Raw genomic sequence first — 15,399 nt, 5'->3', positions numbered from 1 at the left:
GACCCTGCAGGGAGGTTTCTAGAGAAAGAGGGAACTTGAAAGAGGAAAGGATGTGAGAACTTTTTTTTTTTCTTTTTCTTTTTTTTTTTTTTGGTGAAGAGATTGAATACTGATATGACAAAGGCCAATTGTATAAGAAGAAAGACAAGCATTAGCTGTAGTAAAAACAAAAGCTATATAAGAAGGAAAATACACTCTTAGTAACTCGCTTTGAAATCGACAGTGTTTTGTCCTAATTGTTGGCAAGGGATATTTATTCCCTTCTTCATTGTTTCCTTGTGGAGGAACTTCCATTAGAATAACACTCCCAGGCTTTTAAGTGACATCAGCAACATGGCTGAATAAGAGGTCCCTCATTTTTGTCCCCCCGCCCCAGCAATAACAATTTGGCATCCATCCACGGACAGAAGTGCCTTTGGGGGAACTGTGGGATCCAGTACCAAATGCTAGGGAACCAAGAAGGAGTCTTGCCCCCCATGTATCAGGGTAATAGGCAGACGGACCTCAGTTCTTGATGTGGACCCTGCCATGGCCTGTGCCTGGCTTCAGCCCTTCTGGGCTACAGTCTGGAAGCCTCTGGAAGAGACCGTCTTAGTCACCCACGATGAGAGAGCCTTTGTGGAAATCCCAGTTTCCAGAGAAGAAGTTCCAGCACAATGTTGGAGCAAAAAAATATGAGATTGGATGTATCGGAGAGGGTAAGGGGAATGGTTTGATTTTACCCTCAGCACCCCTCACCCAAGATGGCACAGCTTAGGGCTCTGAGAGATATTTTCAGCTTGTGATCTCTCCTGTGAGGGGGAAATGAGAGCAGGTGAGTGAGCACCTGGCTTCCCCAGCTGTACGGGGACCGTTCTGTTCCCTCCTGTTCAGAATACTGGCTTGTGAGCTGCATGACTGGGAGGTGAGAAGAGGCTGGGAGAGTGGCACATAGGACTCTCCGAGGATATTAAAGGAATGCAGATCCTACTGTGAGGTGGACACCATCAAGAAGCCCACCCATGAGTGGCTGGGGATGCTTTGCCTGCAGATCCCCCCAAGTGGCCAACAGGAGCCTCCAGCTCGCTGCATGCCTTACCCAGACACCCTTCACCCTGTGGCCAGCACCCTACGTGCCCTCCCAACAGTGGTGCAAGAGTGTGCTTTTGCAGACAGCTAGTGAGCACGTGCAGAGAGAGCCAGCTAGAATCTGCTGGCCAGAGAGGGAACGCAGATTTGAGCTTCAGCTTTGGAGAGGGTTGTCAGCACTTGTTGGCTTGGTGTGTTGCAGGATTGAGAGAAGAGAATAGGCTTAAGAATTCTTCCCTAAGAGGGAGCAAGAAGTATGGAGCGGGCATATCCTAGAGAATCTGAGAAAGCCTCAGAATCCCTAGCAGGACTGAAAGAAGGCATTTCTCTCATAAAGGTAGTTAGTAAAGACTGGAGGAGTTGACTGCTACTTCAGATGTGAAGATAGTAATGCAGAGCTTCCAGGAACATGAAAAGTCAAGGAAACATGACACCACCAAAGTATCACAATAATCTTCCAGTAACTGATCCCAAAGACATGATGATCTGTAATGTACCAATAAAGAATTCAAATAGCTGTTTGAAGGATGCTCAATGAACACAGAAAACACAATTTAATGAGATCAGGAAAACAATACACGAACAAAATGTTAAGTTTAACAAAGAGATAGAAATCATAAGAAAAGAACCAAACAAATTCTGGAGCTGAAGAATATAATGGATGAAATGAAAAAAAATATAATAGAGAGCATCAATCTTAGAATGGATGAAGCAGAAGAAAGAATCTGTGAGCTGGAAGATAGGAACTTTGAAATGATCCATTCAGAGGAAAAGAATAACAAAAGAATGAAAAAGCGTGAAGGAAGCTGATGTGATCTATGGCATAACATCAAAAGAAGCAATTTGTGAATTATTGAGTTCCAGAGGAAACTAGGGAGAAGGGGGCAGAAAGCTCATTTAACGAAATGATGGCTGAGAACTTCCCAGAGCTGAGGAGAGAATTGGATATCCAAGTTCACGAAGCAAATGGGTCATCAAACAAGCTCAACTGAGAGATCTTCTTCAAGACACATTATAATAAATCTGTCAAAAATTAAAGAAAAAGAATTAAAATGAAAGAAAAAGAATTAAAGAAAACGCAACAAGAAAACCGAAACTTGCAGCTTACAAAGGAAACTGCACAAGGCTATCAATGGATTTCTCAGCAGAAATCTTACAGGCCATATTCATATTCATATTCATTTATTCTGCTAAGTCCATATTCATATCTTTCTGTTTTTCTGTTGGGTTATCTTTGTTATTGTTTTTACAGGCTCCTCATATATAAAGAATATTAACTGATAGTTATGTCTGTTGTAAATATTTTTTTACAGTTTGTCATTTTTTTTGCCATAAAAAATTAAAATATCATGGAATCATTTCAATTTTGTCTCTTAAAAAGAATGTCTGTATATTTCCATGAATTAGTTTCATAATTAGTCATGATATTGGAAGACAGGTTTTGTCTTGTCAACAAAGTATCCTTTTATTCTTATTTTGGAAAGAATTTTAAAAATTAACATGAGTGCCAAATTTTATCAAATGCTTTTTTGATATTTATTTTAATAATGATTACATAAATAATAATTTATGTAAGGTATTATAGTAATAGATTTCCTATCATTGATCCTTTCCTGTAGTAGTGGGATCATCTCTGACTTGAAAAAATCCATTTGTGAATGTTTTACTTTGGATTTTCACATCTATATATGTATGGAAGGATAGATTATAGTTTTATCTTTGTTTTTGGCCTTTGTGTCATCTTTGATCATTAGTTCTATCCAAATTAGTTAATTTCACTTATTTTTCTAAGTTTTCAAATATGTGATATGGGAATTAACTATTTCTTAAAAGTTTGAAAGAATTCACCAATGAAATAATCTACACCCAGGTCTGTTTTTTTTCTGGCTAGTTTATTAATGTGTTCAAGTTTTCTTTACTCATTACTTCTTTTTTTTTTTCAGATCTGTAGAAATTTCCAGTGTGTAAATGCTTCTGTTCTGAATTATGACTGTGATATTCAGAAAAAGTGTCATGGACATGGGGTAGGTAATAGCCTCTTTTGGTTTGTTCATGAAAGTAATGCTGAATAATGAGAATTCTTAGTGAGTATTCTCTGTAAGACTTCGTAGATTTTTAGATATTGGGGAATTTAGATACCTGATAAATTGTTCATTCTTAAAAAGAGTGTCTATGGATTTGCATGAATTTAGTCTTTTCTCTTGGTTTCTATTCTTGAGTTCATGATGTAGAGCAACATTCACAATTAACAAAAGTGGTATTTTGTTTTGAAGGTATGTAACAGCAATAAGAATTGTCACTGTGACAGCGGCTGGGCTCCCCCCTATTGTGAGGCTACAGGGTACGGAGGAAGTGTGGATAGTGGACCTGCATACAATGGCAAGTAATGTGGAGGGAAGTTAGTGTGGTCTTTCAGTGGCCCGTGTCAAAAGTGGGGCATCCTTGTACCTTGCCCTCGCTTCCACATCTGTTAATCCATTTGTGTCTTTATATTTAAAGTTGGTTTCTTGTAGGCGGCCTATAGCTGGGTCTTGGTTTTATTTTTAATCCACTCTGCCCATCTCTGCCTTTTGATTGAGTTGTTTTGGCCAATTATATTTAATTTGATTATTGATATGTTTGGGTTTAAATCTACCATATTGATATTTTTCTATCACAGTCTCCCTTTGTGTGATATTGTGCCATTTCAGGATCCTTCCATTTCTCTCCTCTCAGCTTTTGTGCTATTGTCATCATACCACATATGTTATAAACCTATAATACATTGTGATTATTTTTGCTTTAAACAGTTGATTATTTTAAAAAGAAATTTAGATAATAGAAAAGGTCTTTACCCACATAGTTACCATTTCTGGTGCTCTTCATTTTTTTGTGTAAAGTCAGATTTCCATCTGGCATCATTCAATTTCTGCTTGAAGGTCTTCTTTTCACATTTCTGCTGGTGACAAATACTTTTAGATTTGTATATCTGAAAAAAGTCTTTATTTTGCCTTCCTTCTGGAATGATGACTGGGTAAAGAATTCTAAGGTGACAGTTTTTTCCCCCCTTTTACTTCTTCACAGATGTTCCTACATTGTCTTCTGACTTGCACTGTTTTTCCTGAGAAATCTGCCATCATCTTTTATTTTTTCATTTTCTGTTTATAGTGTGTCTCTTTTTTACCCTCTGGTTGCTTGTAAGATTATCTCTTTATCTCTCATTTTTAGTATTTGATTATAATGTGCCTTGGTGTGCTTGGAATTTCTTAAACTTTTTGGATTTGTGCTTTTATAGTTTTCTTCAAATTTGGGAAAAATTTTGGTTATTATTTCTTCAAATATTTTTTTCTTCCTTTTTCCTTCTTTTTCCTCTCCCTCAGGGACTCCAATTACATGTATATTTGGCTACTTGGAGTTCTTTCACATCTCAGTGATTTGCCTTGATTTTTAAAAATTCTTTATTCTTTGTGTTTAACTTTGAATAGTTTCTATTGTTATTCTTCAAGTTCAGTCTTCTTCTGTGATGTCTGATCTGCCATTAATTCCATCCAGTGTATTCTTTATCTTAGACATTGAAGTTCTTATCTCTGTAAGTTCTATTTCTCCCTCCCTTTTCCTTTCTTTTTCTTTCTTTCTCTCTCTCTCTTTCTTTCTTTCCCTCTCTCTTTTTCTTTGCCTGCTTTCCTTCCTTCCTTCCTCCCTCCCTCCATCCCTCCTTCCCTCCCTCCCTCCCTCCCTTCCTCCTTCCCTTCTTCCCTCCCTCCCTCCCTCCTACTCTCTATTTCTCCATTCCTCCCTCCCTCCCTTCCTTCCTCCCTTCCTCCCTCCCTCCCTTCCTTCCTTCTTTCCTTCCTCATGTCTCTACACAGCATGTTCAATCTTTACTTATCTTCTTGAACATGTAGAATACATTTATAATAACTTCTAATGTCCTTGTCTACTAATTCGATTATCTGTATCATTTCTTAATTTTGATTGATTGATTTTCTCCTCATTTTGGGTCATATTTTTCTGCTTCTTTGCATGCCTTCTAATTTTTTTACTAAATGCCAGAAATTGTGAATTTTGCCTGTTGTATATTAGGTATTTTTGGATTTCTATTGCTGAACTTTGGGCTTAAGCTTAAGTGGGCTTAAGTTACATGGTTGTAGTACAGTTCTTTTGAATCTTTTTTATAAGCTCTGTTGGGGGGACCTGAGCAGCATTTAGCCTAGGACTGACTTCGCCCCATTACTGAGGCAAACCCCTTCTGTTTATTCTACTCAATGCCATTAACTATGGAGTTTTCCACTGGAAATGGCAGGAACAGGCATTCTTTCCAGTCCTGTGTGAGTTCCTGCGTTTGTTCTCACTAATCCTTTCGGGTGATTCTTTCTCTGGCTTCAGATGGTTTCCTTACATGCATACACTGATCAGTACTCAGCTGAGTATTTGAGGGGAACCCTTTGCAGATCTTTCAAGTTCTGTCTGTGCAGCTGCCTCCCTTCTGGTACTTTGCCTGTGAACTCTAGTTGTCTTGGCTTCTTCCTCAGACAACTAGCATGCATTCCTCAACTCGAGGAGACCCCTGGGTTTTGCTTGGATTCCCACACCCCTCATCACAGTCTGTTAACCTTCTCTAGGCAGCAAACTGGGATTGTTGTAAAGCTCACCTTATTTGCTTTCTGTCTCTCAGGGGTCATTGTTCTTTATTGCCTTATGTCCAATGCCATGAAAACCATTGCTTCATGTATTTTGCCTGGTTTTCTGGTTGTTATAGCTGACAGAATAAATCTGGTCCCTGTTACTCCATCTTGTCTAGAAGCAGAAGTCAGAACTGTGGATATTAATGGCTGTGTATCATTCCATTGATGGATGTGCCATAACTTGACTTAGCTGTTGTCTAATTATTTGACATTTAGGTTGTTTCTAAGTTTTTGATACACACTGATAACATTGTAGTGTACATCTTAATACTCATGCATTTTTCCCAATTGAAGTATAAATTGCCAGTTATGGTATTATTAGATTGAAGGGTATAATACTTTTTATGATTCTTTTTTTAAATTAATTTATTTTATTTTATTTTTTAATTTTTAAAAATTTTTGGCTGCATTGGGTCTTCATTGCTGCCTGCGGGCTTTAGCTGTGGTGAGTGGGGGCTACTCTTCGTTGCAGTGCGCGGGCTTCTCATTGCGGTGGCTTCTCTCATTGTGGAGCACAGGCTCAAGGTGCATGGGCTTCAGTAGTTGTGGCACACGGGCTCAGTAGCTGTGGCTCACAGGCTCTAGAGTGCAGGCTCAGTAGTTGTGGTGCACGGGCTTAGTTGCTCTGTGGCATGTGGGATCTTCCTGGACCAGGGCTCGAACCTGTGTTCCCTGCATTGGCAGGTGGATTCTTAACCACTGCGCCATGAGGGAAGCCCCTTTTTATGATTCTTGATAAAAATTCCAAATGAACTTGTGTAATGCCACTGACAGTATGAAGGTACCAATTTTAACATAACCTGGCCAGTGTTGGATGCTTTAATTTAAATTTTGTCTACTTATTAGTAAGTATAAACTGATATATCAAGCTTGCTTTAATTTTTCATTTTTAATTGGGTTGAGTGTTTCATGTAGTTTCATATAACTTTTGAAACAGAAAGTTTTGGTACTTTTACAAATTTAAAACTATGAGGATAATTTCACAGTTTACCACTCGTGTTCATATTTACTATATTCTTTCACTAAAGAACATGAAACAGACAAAATTAATGTTAATGAATGAATTTTTAAAGTTATAGTAAGACTTTAAATCCATAAGCCATAAAAAGTAAGATTGATAAATTCAGCTACCTCAGAACAGTAAACTTATGCATGGAGAAAAGCATTGTACCATAAGACAAATGACAAAATGGGGAAAATATTTCCAACTCACATACAGATAAAACTATTCTCCCTAATATGTAAAGGCTTTTAGAAACTGAGAAGAAAAAAAACCAATAGACCAACAGAAAAACAGTCAAAGGACTGAGAAGAAAAAGAAATACAATGTTTCCTTAAACATGAAAAGTTGCTCAAATCATAGTATAAAAAGAGAAGTGCAAATTAAAATCATAAAAGATAGAGTTTTTCACCTTCCAGGTTAGCAAACATGCAGAAGTTTGACTGTATAGGTGAGGCTATGAGAAATTCTTATATATTGCTGGCTGGCCTTCTAACTTTTAAAAAAAATTTATTTTATTGAAGTATAGTTGATTTACAATGTTGTGTTAATTTCTGCTGTACAGCAAAGTGATTCTGTTATATGTGTATATACATTCTTTTCCATGTTCTTTTCCATTATGGTTGATCACAGGATATTGACTATAGTTCCCTGTGCTATATAGTAGGACCTTGTTGTTTATCCGTTCTATATATAATAGTTTGCATCTGCTAATCCCAAACTCCCAATCCATCCCTCTCCCTCCCCCCATTCCTCCTGGCAACTACAAGTCTGTTCTCTATGTCTGTGAGTCTGTTTCTGTTTCGTAGATAAGTTCATTTGTGTCATATTTTAGATTCTGCATACAAGTGATACCATATGGTATTTGTCTTTCTCTGTCTGACTTACTTCACTTAGTAGGGTAATCTCTAGGTCCATCCATGTTGCTGTAAATGGCATTATTTCATTCTTTTTTATGGCTGAGTAGTATTCTATTATATATATATGTACCACATCTTCTTTATCCATTCATCTGTCGATGGACATTTAGGTTGTTTCCATGTCTTGGCTATTGCTGTTATGAATATAGGGGTGCATGTACCTTTTTGAATTATAGTCTGAATATATGGCATGCTAACTTGTAACCACCACTGTGGTAGAAAGGTTGATAGTGCCTTAAAAAAAATGATGAATGCATTCACCTTCTGATACAGGAATTCTACTTGTAGGAAATTATTCTACAGATATACCTGCACCAAAATGATATGACATATGTACAAGGCTATTCATTATAACATTTTTTTTTTGTAACAGCAAAGATTGGAAAAATAAAAGTATTAGTAGGGTACTTACTGACTGAATAAACTACAGGACATCCTTGTAATGGAGTTCCGTATAGCTGTATAGAAAATGAGGTGGTGCTCTATGTATAGTTTGGGAAGATATGTAGTATAGCTAAGTGATAAAAGTAATGTGTGGAATAGCATTTATGCCATGCTATCTTTTGTGTAAGAAAGGGTTAACAATAAAACATATTTTGTTCTTGCTTATATTTACATGAAGAAATACTGTAAGATTATATAAGAAATTAATAAAAGTGGTTATCTTCAGGGAGGCAAAAATGAAGTGGGTAAGCATGAGGAGTGAACAACACTTCTCAATATATTTCAGTTTATATCAGTGTGACTTTTGAACAATGTGAAAATTAATGTAAAATGTATCATCACCTAATATGTTCTAGTTAATATGAGTTAACTTATAATTTAATGATCATTAATGTAAAATCCTTCTCTGTAGAAAAGAATACTGCCTTGAGGGATGGACTTCTGGTGTTCTTCTTCGTCATTGTTCCTCTTACTGTATTGGCTGCTTTTGTCTTCATTAAGAGAGACCAGATACAGAAAAGCTACTGCAGAAGGAAGAGATCACAAACATATGAGTACTTAGATTATTTTTCTTTTAAATTCATATTAAAAAATTTAAAGTATAATAATTATTAATGATGATAGTCATATCATAGAGGCTGGTTTAAAAATAGGGTTCTAAGTTATCTCTCCATTCTTTTGACATGATTAGCAGGAGTTAAAGGGCAGTGGTGACTTAGCCACCTCTTATAATGGTGAGGGGAAAGGATTATGGTGACCAGCCTGTATGCTACTGAAAATGGCTGCTAGGCTTCATTTTACTTGACTTTGATTTCTGATAGTGGAGTAATTGGACTACAACTTCTGATTTGGGCTTCATTAAAAAATTTTCTTCCATGTCTATTTCAAGTATCAGTTCTCATAGGAGAAGTGTTCTTCAGGTCTGTTTTGAAAACAGATTTTGTGAATCATCAGCTTTTAAGAAATAAGCTTTGATGGAAGAAAGGGTTGTCATAATTCAGACAGCTGATATTTCTAGTCTATGTGTTGGACTCTTATACAACTGTCTCTCAACGATCACTTCTAATATGTTGGCATTGGAATGTAGCATATATTAGCATGGGCCTTGTAGTCAGATCTAAGTTCAAGTACCAGTTTGTCATTTGCTAGAATTATGAACTGGAATAATAAAAAAAGTCTCTGAGCCTTGGTTTACTTCCTTTAAAATGGGAATAATGATATTACCTATCTCTTCGGGTTGATGTGAGGATTAAATGAGGAAATACTAACAAATAAAACCCATAGCACAATGTAATTACTTAATACTAATCTTTATTATGATAATGATTCCAAAATGTTCAAATCTCGCCTCGATTGCTCACCTTTACTTCATTGCCCTATTTCTTACTTACCTCACTTACTGCATAATGTTTTCCTAGAGTATCCTGATGTTAGCTTTATTTTTCTTAACGTATTCTAAAACAGATTTATATTTCTTTTTTTTAAAAAATATAATTTGTTGAGGTGTAGCGCCCTCGCCCACCCTTTTCTTTGGCCACACTGCACTTGGCCAAGCACTTGGCTTAGCGGGATCTTAGTTCCCTGAACAGGGGTTGAACCCAGCCCACAGCAATAGAAGTGCCAAGTCCTAACCACTGGACTGCCAGGGACTTCCCCAGATTTATGTTTCTATCCTTTTTCTTAACTTCAGACTGACCAATCCCTATAGATAATTCCCCAGTCTGCATCTCTGAAATTTTAGTTCCATAGCAATAGCTATCTCCTATACACTTCTACCTAGCTGACTTACTATCATTTTGGCATGTCTAAATTTTAGCTTTCCAGCCAGCTTGTTTGCTCCTCTTGGACTTCCTAATATTCAGAGTGACTACTTCAAACCTAAGAATATGCTTTTACTCCTCTCTCATTTCAGGAAGACTTGAGGAGAGAAGTTGGAGAACACTGGCCCAATTGACCAAATTACATAATTTCTTAGAATTTCAGTTTATTTAATTGTAAAATGAGGTTAATAAAACTTTCTAGTACTCTAAGGATTTAAAACTGGGTGAAAGCTATTAAGAATGCCATAAAAATTTTAGTTGTCTTCATGATCATCATCACCACCACCAATAACATTGTTCTGTACTTGGGAAAATGCAAGGTCTATGTAATATATCATGTAGAAATGTTTTAATCTTAATTTAGCTCAAAAGTAATTGTATCTTTCAGGTCAGATGGCAAAAATCAAGCAAAAGTTTCTAGACAGCCAGTGAGTGTTCCTGGACATGCTTCTTCAGTGGCTCCTCCCAGAGAAGTTGTAAGTTTAAATGAAAAATTCTTTTTCTTTACTATATTATGATATCAAATTTTTAAAGATTAAAAAAATTGTTACATCATATAGGAATAAACATAGATAATTTCCAAAGAATTTAGGAGCTCTGAGTCCGAACCACTGGACTAACAGAGAACCTCAGACCCCAGGGAATATTCATTGGAGTGAGGTCTCACAGAGTTCCTCATCTCAGCACTAAGACCCAGCTCTACCCAATAGCCTACAGACTCCAGTGTGGGGAGCCTCAGGCCAAACAACCAATAAAACACGACCACAATCCCACTCATAAAAAAAAAAAACAGACAGCAAAAAATATGTCATAGATGAAGGAGCAAGGTAAAAACCTACAAGACCAAATAAATGAAGAGGAAATAGGTAATCTACCTGAAAAAGAATTCAGAGTAATGATAGTAAAGATGATCCAGAATCTCGGAAATAGGATGGGAGCATGGATTGAGAAAATACAAGAAATGTTTAACAAGGACCTAGAAGAAGTACAGAACAAACAGAGATGAACAGCACAATATCTGAAATGAAAAATACACTAGAAGGAATCAGTAAGAGAATAACTGAGGCAGAAGAACGAATAAGTGAGCTGGAAGACAAAATGGTGGAAATACTGCCCTGGAGCAGATATAAAAAGAATGAAAAGAATTGAAGACAATCTCAGAGACCTCTGGGACAACACTAAATGCACCAACATTCGAATTATAGGGGCCCCAGAAGAAGAGAAAAAGAAAGGGTCTGAGAAAATATTTGAAGAGATTATAGTGGAAAACTTCCCTGACATGGGAAAGGAAATAGTCACCCAAGTCCAGGAAGCACAGAGAGTCCCATACAGGATAAACCCTAGGAAAAATACACCAAGACACATATTAATCAAACTAACAAAAATTAAATTCAAAGAAAAGACATTAAAAGCAGCAGGGAAAAACAAAAAATAACATACAAAGGAATCCCCATAAGGTTATCAGCTGATTTTTCAGTGGAAACTCTGCAGGCCAGAAAGGAGTGGCAGGATATACTTAAAGCGATGAAAGAGAAAAAGCTACAACCAAGACTACTCTACCCAGCAAGGATCTCATTCAGATTCAATGGAGAAGTCAAAAGCTTTTCAGACAAGCAAAAGCTAAGAGAATTCAGCACCACGAAACCAGCTTTACAACAAATGCTAAAGAAACTTCTCTAAGCGGGAAACACGAGAGAAGAAAAAGACCCATGGGAAAAAAAACCCCAAAACAATTAAGAAAATGGCAATAGGGACATACATATCAATAATAACCTTGAATGTAAATGGATTAAATGCCCCAACCAAAAGACACAGACTGGCTGAATGGATACAAAAACAAGACCCGTATATATGCTGTCTACAAGAAACCCACTTCAGACCTAGGGACACATACAGACTGAAAGTGAGGGGATGGAAAACAGTATTCCATGCAAATGGAAATCAAAAGAAAGCTGGAGTAGCAATACTCATATCAGATAAAATAGACTTTAAAATAAAGACTGTTACAAGAGATAAGGAGGGACACTACATAATGATCAAGGGATCAATCCAAGAATAAGACACAACAATTATAAATGTTTATGCACCCAAAATAGGAGCACCTCAATACATAAGGCAAATGCTAACAACCATGAAAGGAGAAATCGATAATAATACAATAATAGTACGGGACTTTAACACCCCACTTACACCAAGAGACAGATCATCCAAACAGAAAATAAATAAGGAAACACAAGCTTTAAATGACACAATAGACCAGATAGATTTAATTGATATTTTTAGGACATTCCACCCAAAAGTGGCAGAATACACTTTCTTCTCAAGTGCACATGGAACATTCTACAGGATAGATCACATCTTGGGTCACAAAGAAGCCTCAGAAAATTTAAGAAAATTGAAATCGTATCAAGCATCTTTTCTGACCACAACACTATGAGATTGGAAATCAATTACAGGAAAAAAACTGTAAAAAACACAAATACATGGAGGCTAAACAGTACGTTACTAAAGAACCAAGAGATCACTGAAGAAATCAAAGAAGAAATTCAAAAATACATAAAAACAAATGACAATGAAAACATGACGACCCAAAATCTATGGGACGCAGCAAAAGCAGTTCTAAGAGGGAAGTTTATAGCAATTCAATCTCACCTCAAGAAACAAGAAAAATCTCAAATAAATGATACACTTTTAAAACAACTAGGGAAAGAAGAACAAAGAAAACCCCAAGTCAGTAGAAGGAAAGAAATCATAAAGATCAGAGCAGAAATAAATGAAATAGAAACGAAGAAAATAATAGCAAAGATCAATAAAACTAAAAGCTGGTTCTTTGAGAAGATAAACAAAACTGATAAACCCTTAGGCAGACTCATCAAGAAAAAAAGGGAGAGGATGCAAATCAATAAAATTAGAAATGAAGAAGGAGAAATCACAACTGACACTGCAGAAAGACAAAGGATTATAAGAGACTACTACAAACAACTATATGCCAATAAAATGGACAACCACGAAGAAAAGGACAAACTCTTGGAAAGGTACAATTTTCCAAGACTGAACCAGGAAGAATTAGAAAATATAAACAGACCTATCACAAGTAATGAAATTGAAACCATAATTAACAATCTTCCAACAAAAAAAGTCCAGGACCAGATGGCTTCACAGGCGAATTCTATCAAACATTTAGAGAAGAGCTAACACCGATCCTTCTCAAAGTCTTCCAAAAAATTGCAGAGGGAGAAACACTCCCAAATTCATTCTACAAAGCCACCATCACCCTGATACCAAAACCAGAAAGAGATATCACAAAAAGAGAACATTATAGACCAATATCACTGATGAACATAGATGCAAAAATCCTGAACAAAATGCTAGCAAACGGAATCCAACAGCACATTAAAAGGATCATACACCATGATGAAGTGGGATTTATCTCGGAATGCAAGGATTCTTCAATATACACAAAACAATCAATGTGATACACCATATTAACAAATTAAAGAATAAAACCATATGATCACCTCAAGAGATGCAGGAAACGTTTTTGACAAAATTCAACACCCATTTATGATAAAAACTCTCCAGAAAATGGGCATAGAGGGAAACTGCCTCAGCATAATAAAGGCCATATATGACAAACCCACAGCAAACATCATACTCAATGGTGAAAAACTGAAAGCATTTCCACTAGAATCAGGAACAAGATAAGGATGACCACTCTCGCCACTCTTATTCAACAATGTATTGGAAGTCCTAGCCACGGCAATCAGAGAAGAAAAAGAAAGAAAAGGAATACAAATCTGAGAAGAAGAAGTAAAACTGTCACTATTTGCTGATGACATGATACTATACATAGAATATCCTAAAGATGCCACTAGAAAACTACTACAACTAATCAATGAATTTGGTAAGGTTGCAGGATACAAAGTTAATGCACAGAAATCTCTGGCATTCCTATAAACCAACAATGAAAAATCAGAAAGGGAAATTAAAGAAACACTCCCATTTACCATTGCAACAAAAAGAATAAAATACCTAGGAATAAACCTGCCTGAGGAGGCAAAAGACTTGTACTCAGAAAACTATAAAACACTGATGAAAGAAATCAAAGATGACATAAACAGATGGAGAAATATACCGTGTTCTTGAATTGGAAGAATCAATATTGTGAAAATGACTATACTACCCAAAGCAATCTACAGAGTCAGTGCAATCCCTATCAAACTACCAATGGCATTCTTCACAGAATTAGAACAAAAAATCTTACAATTCATATGGAAACACAAAAGACCCCGAATAGCCAAAGCAATCTTGAGAAAGAAAAACGGAGCTGGAAGAATCAGGCTCCCTGACTTCAGACTATACTACAAAGCTACAGTAATCAAGACAGTATGGTACAGGCACAAAAACAGAAATATAGATCAATGCTACAGGATAGAATGCCCAGAGAAAAACCCACACACATATGGGCACCTAATTTATGACAAAGGAGGCAAGAACATACAATGGAGGAAAGACAACCTCTTCAATAAGTGGTGCTGGGAAAACTGGACAGCTACATGTCAAAGAATGAAATTAGAACACTACCTAACACCATACACAAAAATAAAACTCCAAATGGATTAAAGACTTAAATGTAAGACCAGACACTATAAAACTTTTAGAGGAAAAATAGGAAAAACACTCTTTGACATAAACCACAGCAAGATCTTTTTTGACCCACCTCCTAGAGTAACAGAAATAAAAACAGAAATAAACAAATGGGACTTAAAAGCTTTTGCACAGCAAAGGAAGCCATAAACAAGGCAAAAAGACAACCCTCAGAATGGGAGAAAATATTTGCAAATGAAACAACAGACAAAGGATTAATCTCTAAAATATACAAACAGCTCATGGAGCCCAATATCAAAAAACCAAACAATCCAGTTAAAAAATGGGCAGAAGACCTAAATAGACATTTCACCAAGGAAGACATACAGATGGCCAAGAGGCAGATGAAAAGATGCTCAACATCATCATTTGCATTAGAGAAATGCAAATCAAAACTACAATAAGATATCATCACCTCATGCCGGTCAGAATGGCCATTATCAAAAAAGCTAGAAACAATAAATGCTGGAAAGGGTGTGGTGAAAAGGGAACCCTCCTACACTGTTAGTGGGAATGTAAATTGATACAACCACTATGGAAAACAGTATGGAGTTTCCTTAGAAAACTAAAAATAGAACTACCATATGACCCAGCAATCTCACTACTGGGCATATACCCTGAGAAAACCATAATTCAAAAAGAGTCATGTACCAAAATGTTCATCGCAGCTCTATTTACAATAGCCAGGACATGGAAGCAACCTAAGTGTCCATCATCGGATGAATGGATAAAGAAGATGTGGAATATTACTCAGCCATAAAAAGAAATGAAATTGAGTTATTTGTAGTGAGGTGGATGGAGTTAGAGTCTGTCATACAGAGTGAAGTAAGTCAGAA

The 15,399-nt window shown here is 36.5% G+C and overlaps 1 protein-coding gene across 2 annotated transcripts in view; it reads left to right on the top strand.

Moving 5' to 3' along the window:
* ADAM9 (ADAM metallopeptidase domain 9) overlaps nucleotides 1-15,399 on the top strand; it is a 103,281-nt gene that overhangs the window by 82,514 nt on the left and 5,368 nt on the right. For both annotated transcript variants that reach the window (XM_036838671.1, XM_036838672.1), the window contains 4 exons: nucleotides 3,012-3,092; nucleotides 3,342-3,447; nucleotides 8,509-8,650; nucleotides 10,305-10,392. In XM_036838671.1, the coding sequence (XP_036694566.1) occupies nucleotides 3,012-3,092; nucleotides 3,342-3,447; nucleotides 8,509-8,650; nucleotides 10,305-10,392 (417 nt within the window). The remainder of the gene's footprint in view (nucleotides 1-3,011; nucleotides 3,093-3,341; nucleotides 3,448-8,508; nucleotides 8,651-10,304; nucleotides 10,393-15,399) is intronic.

This window comes from Balaenoptera musculus, chromosome 21, assembly GCF_009873245.2.
Source record: "Balaenoptera musculus isolate JJ_BM4_2016_0621 chromosome 21, mBalMus1.pri.v3, whole genome shotgun sequence".
NCBI lineage: Eukaryota > Metazoa > Chordata > Mammalia > Artiodactyla > Balaenopteridae > Balaenoptera > Balaenoptera musculus.
This window is presented reverse-complemented; position numbering and strand designations above follow the sequence as displayed.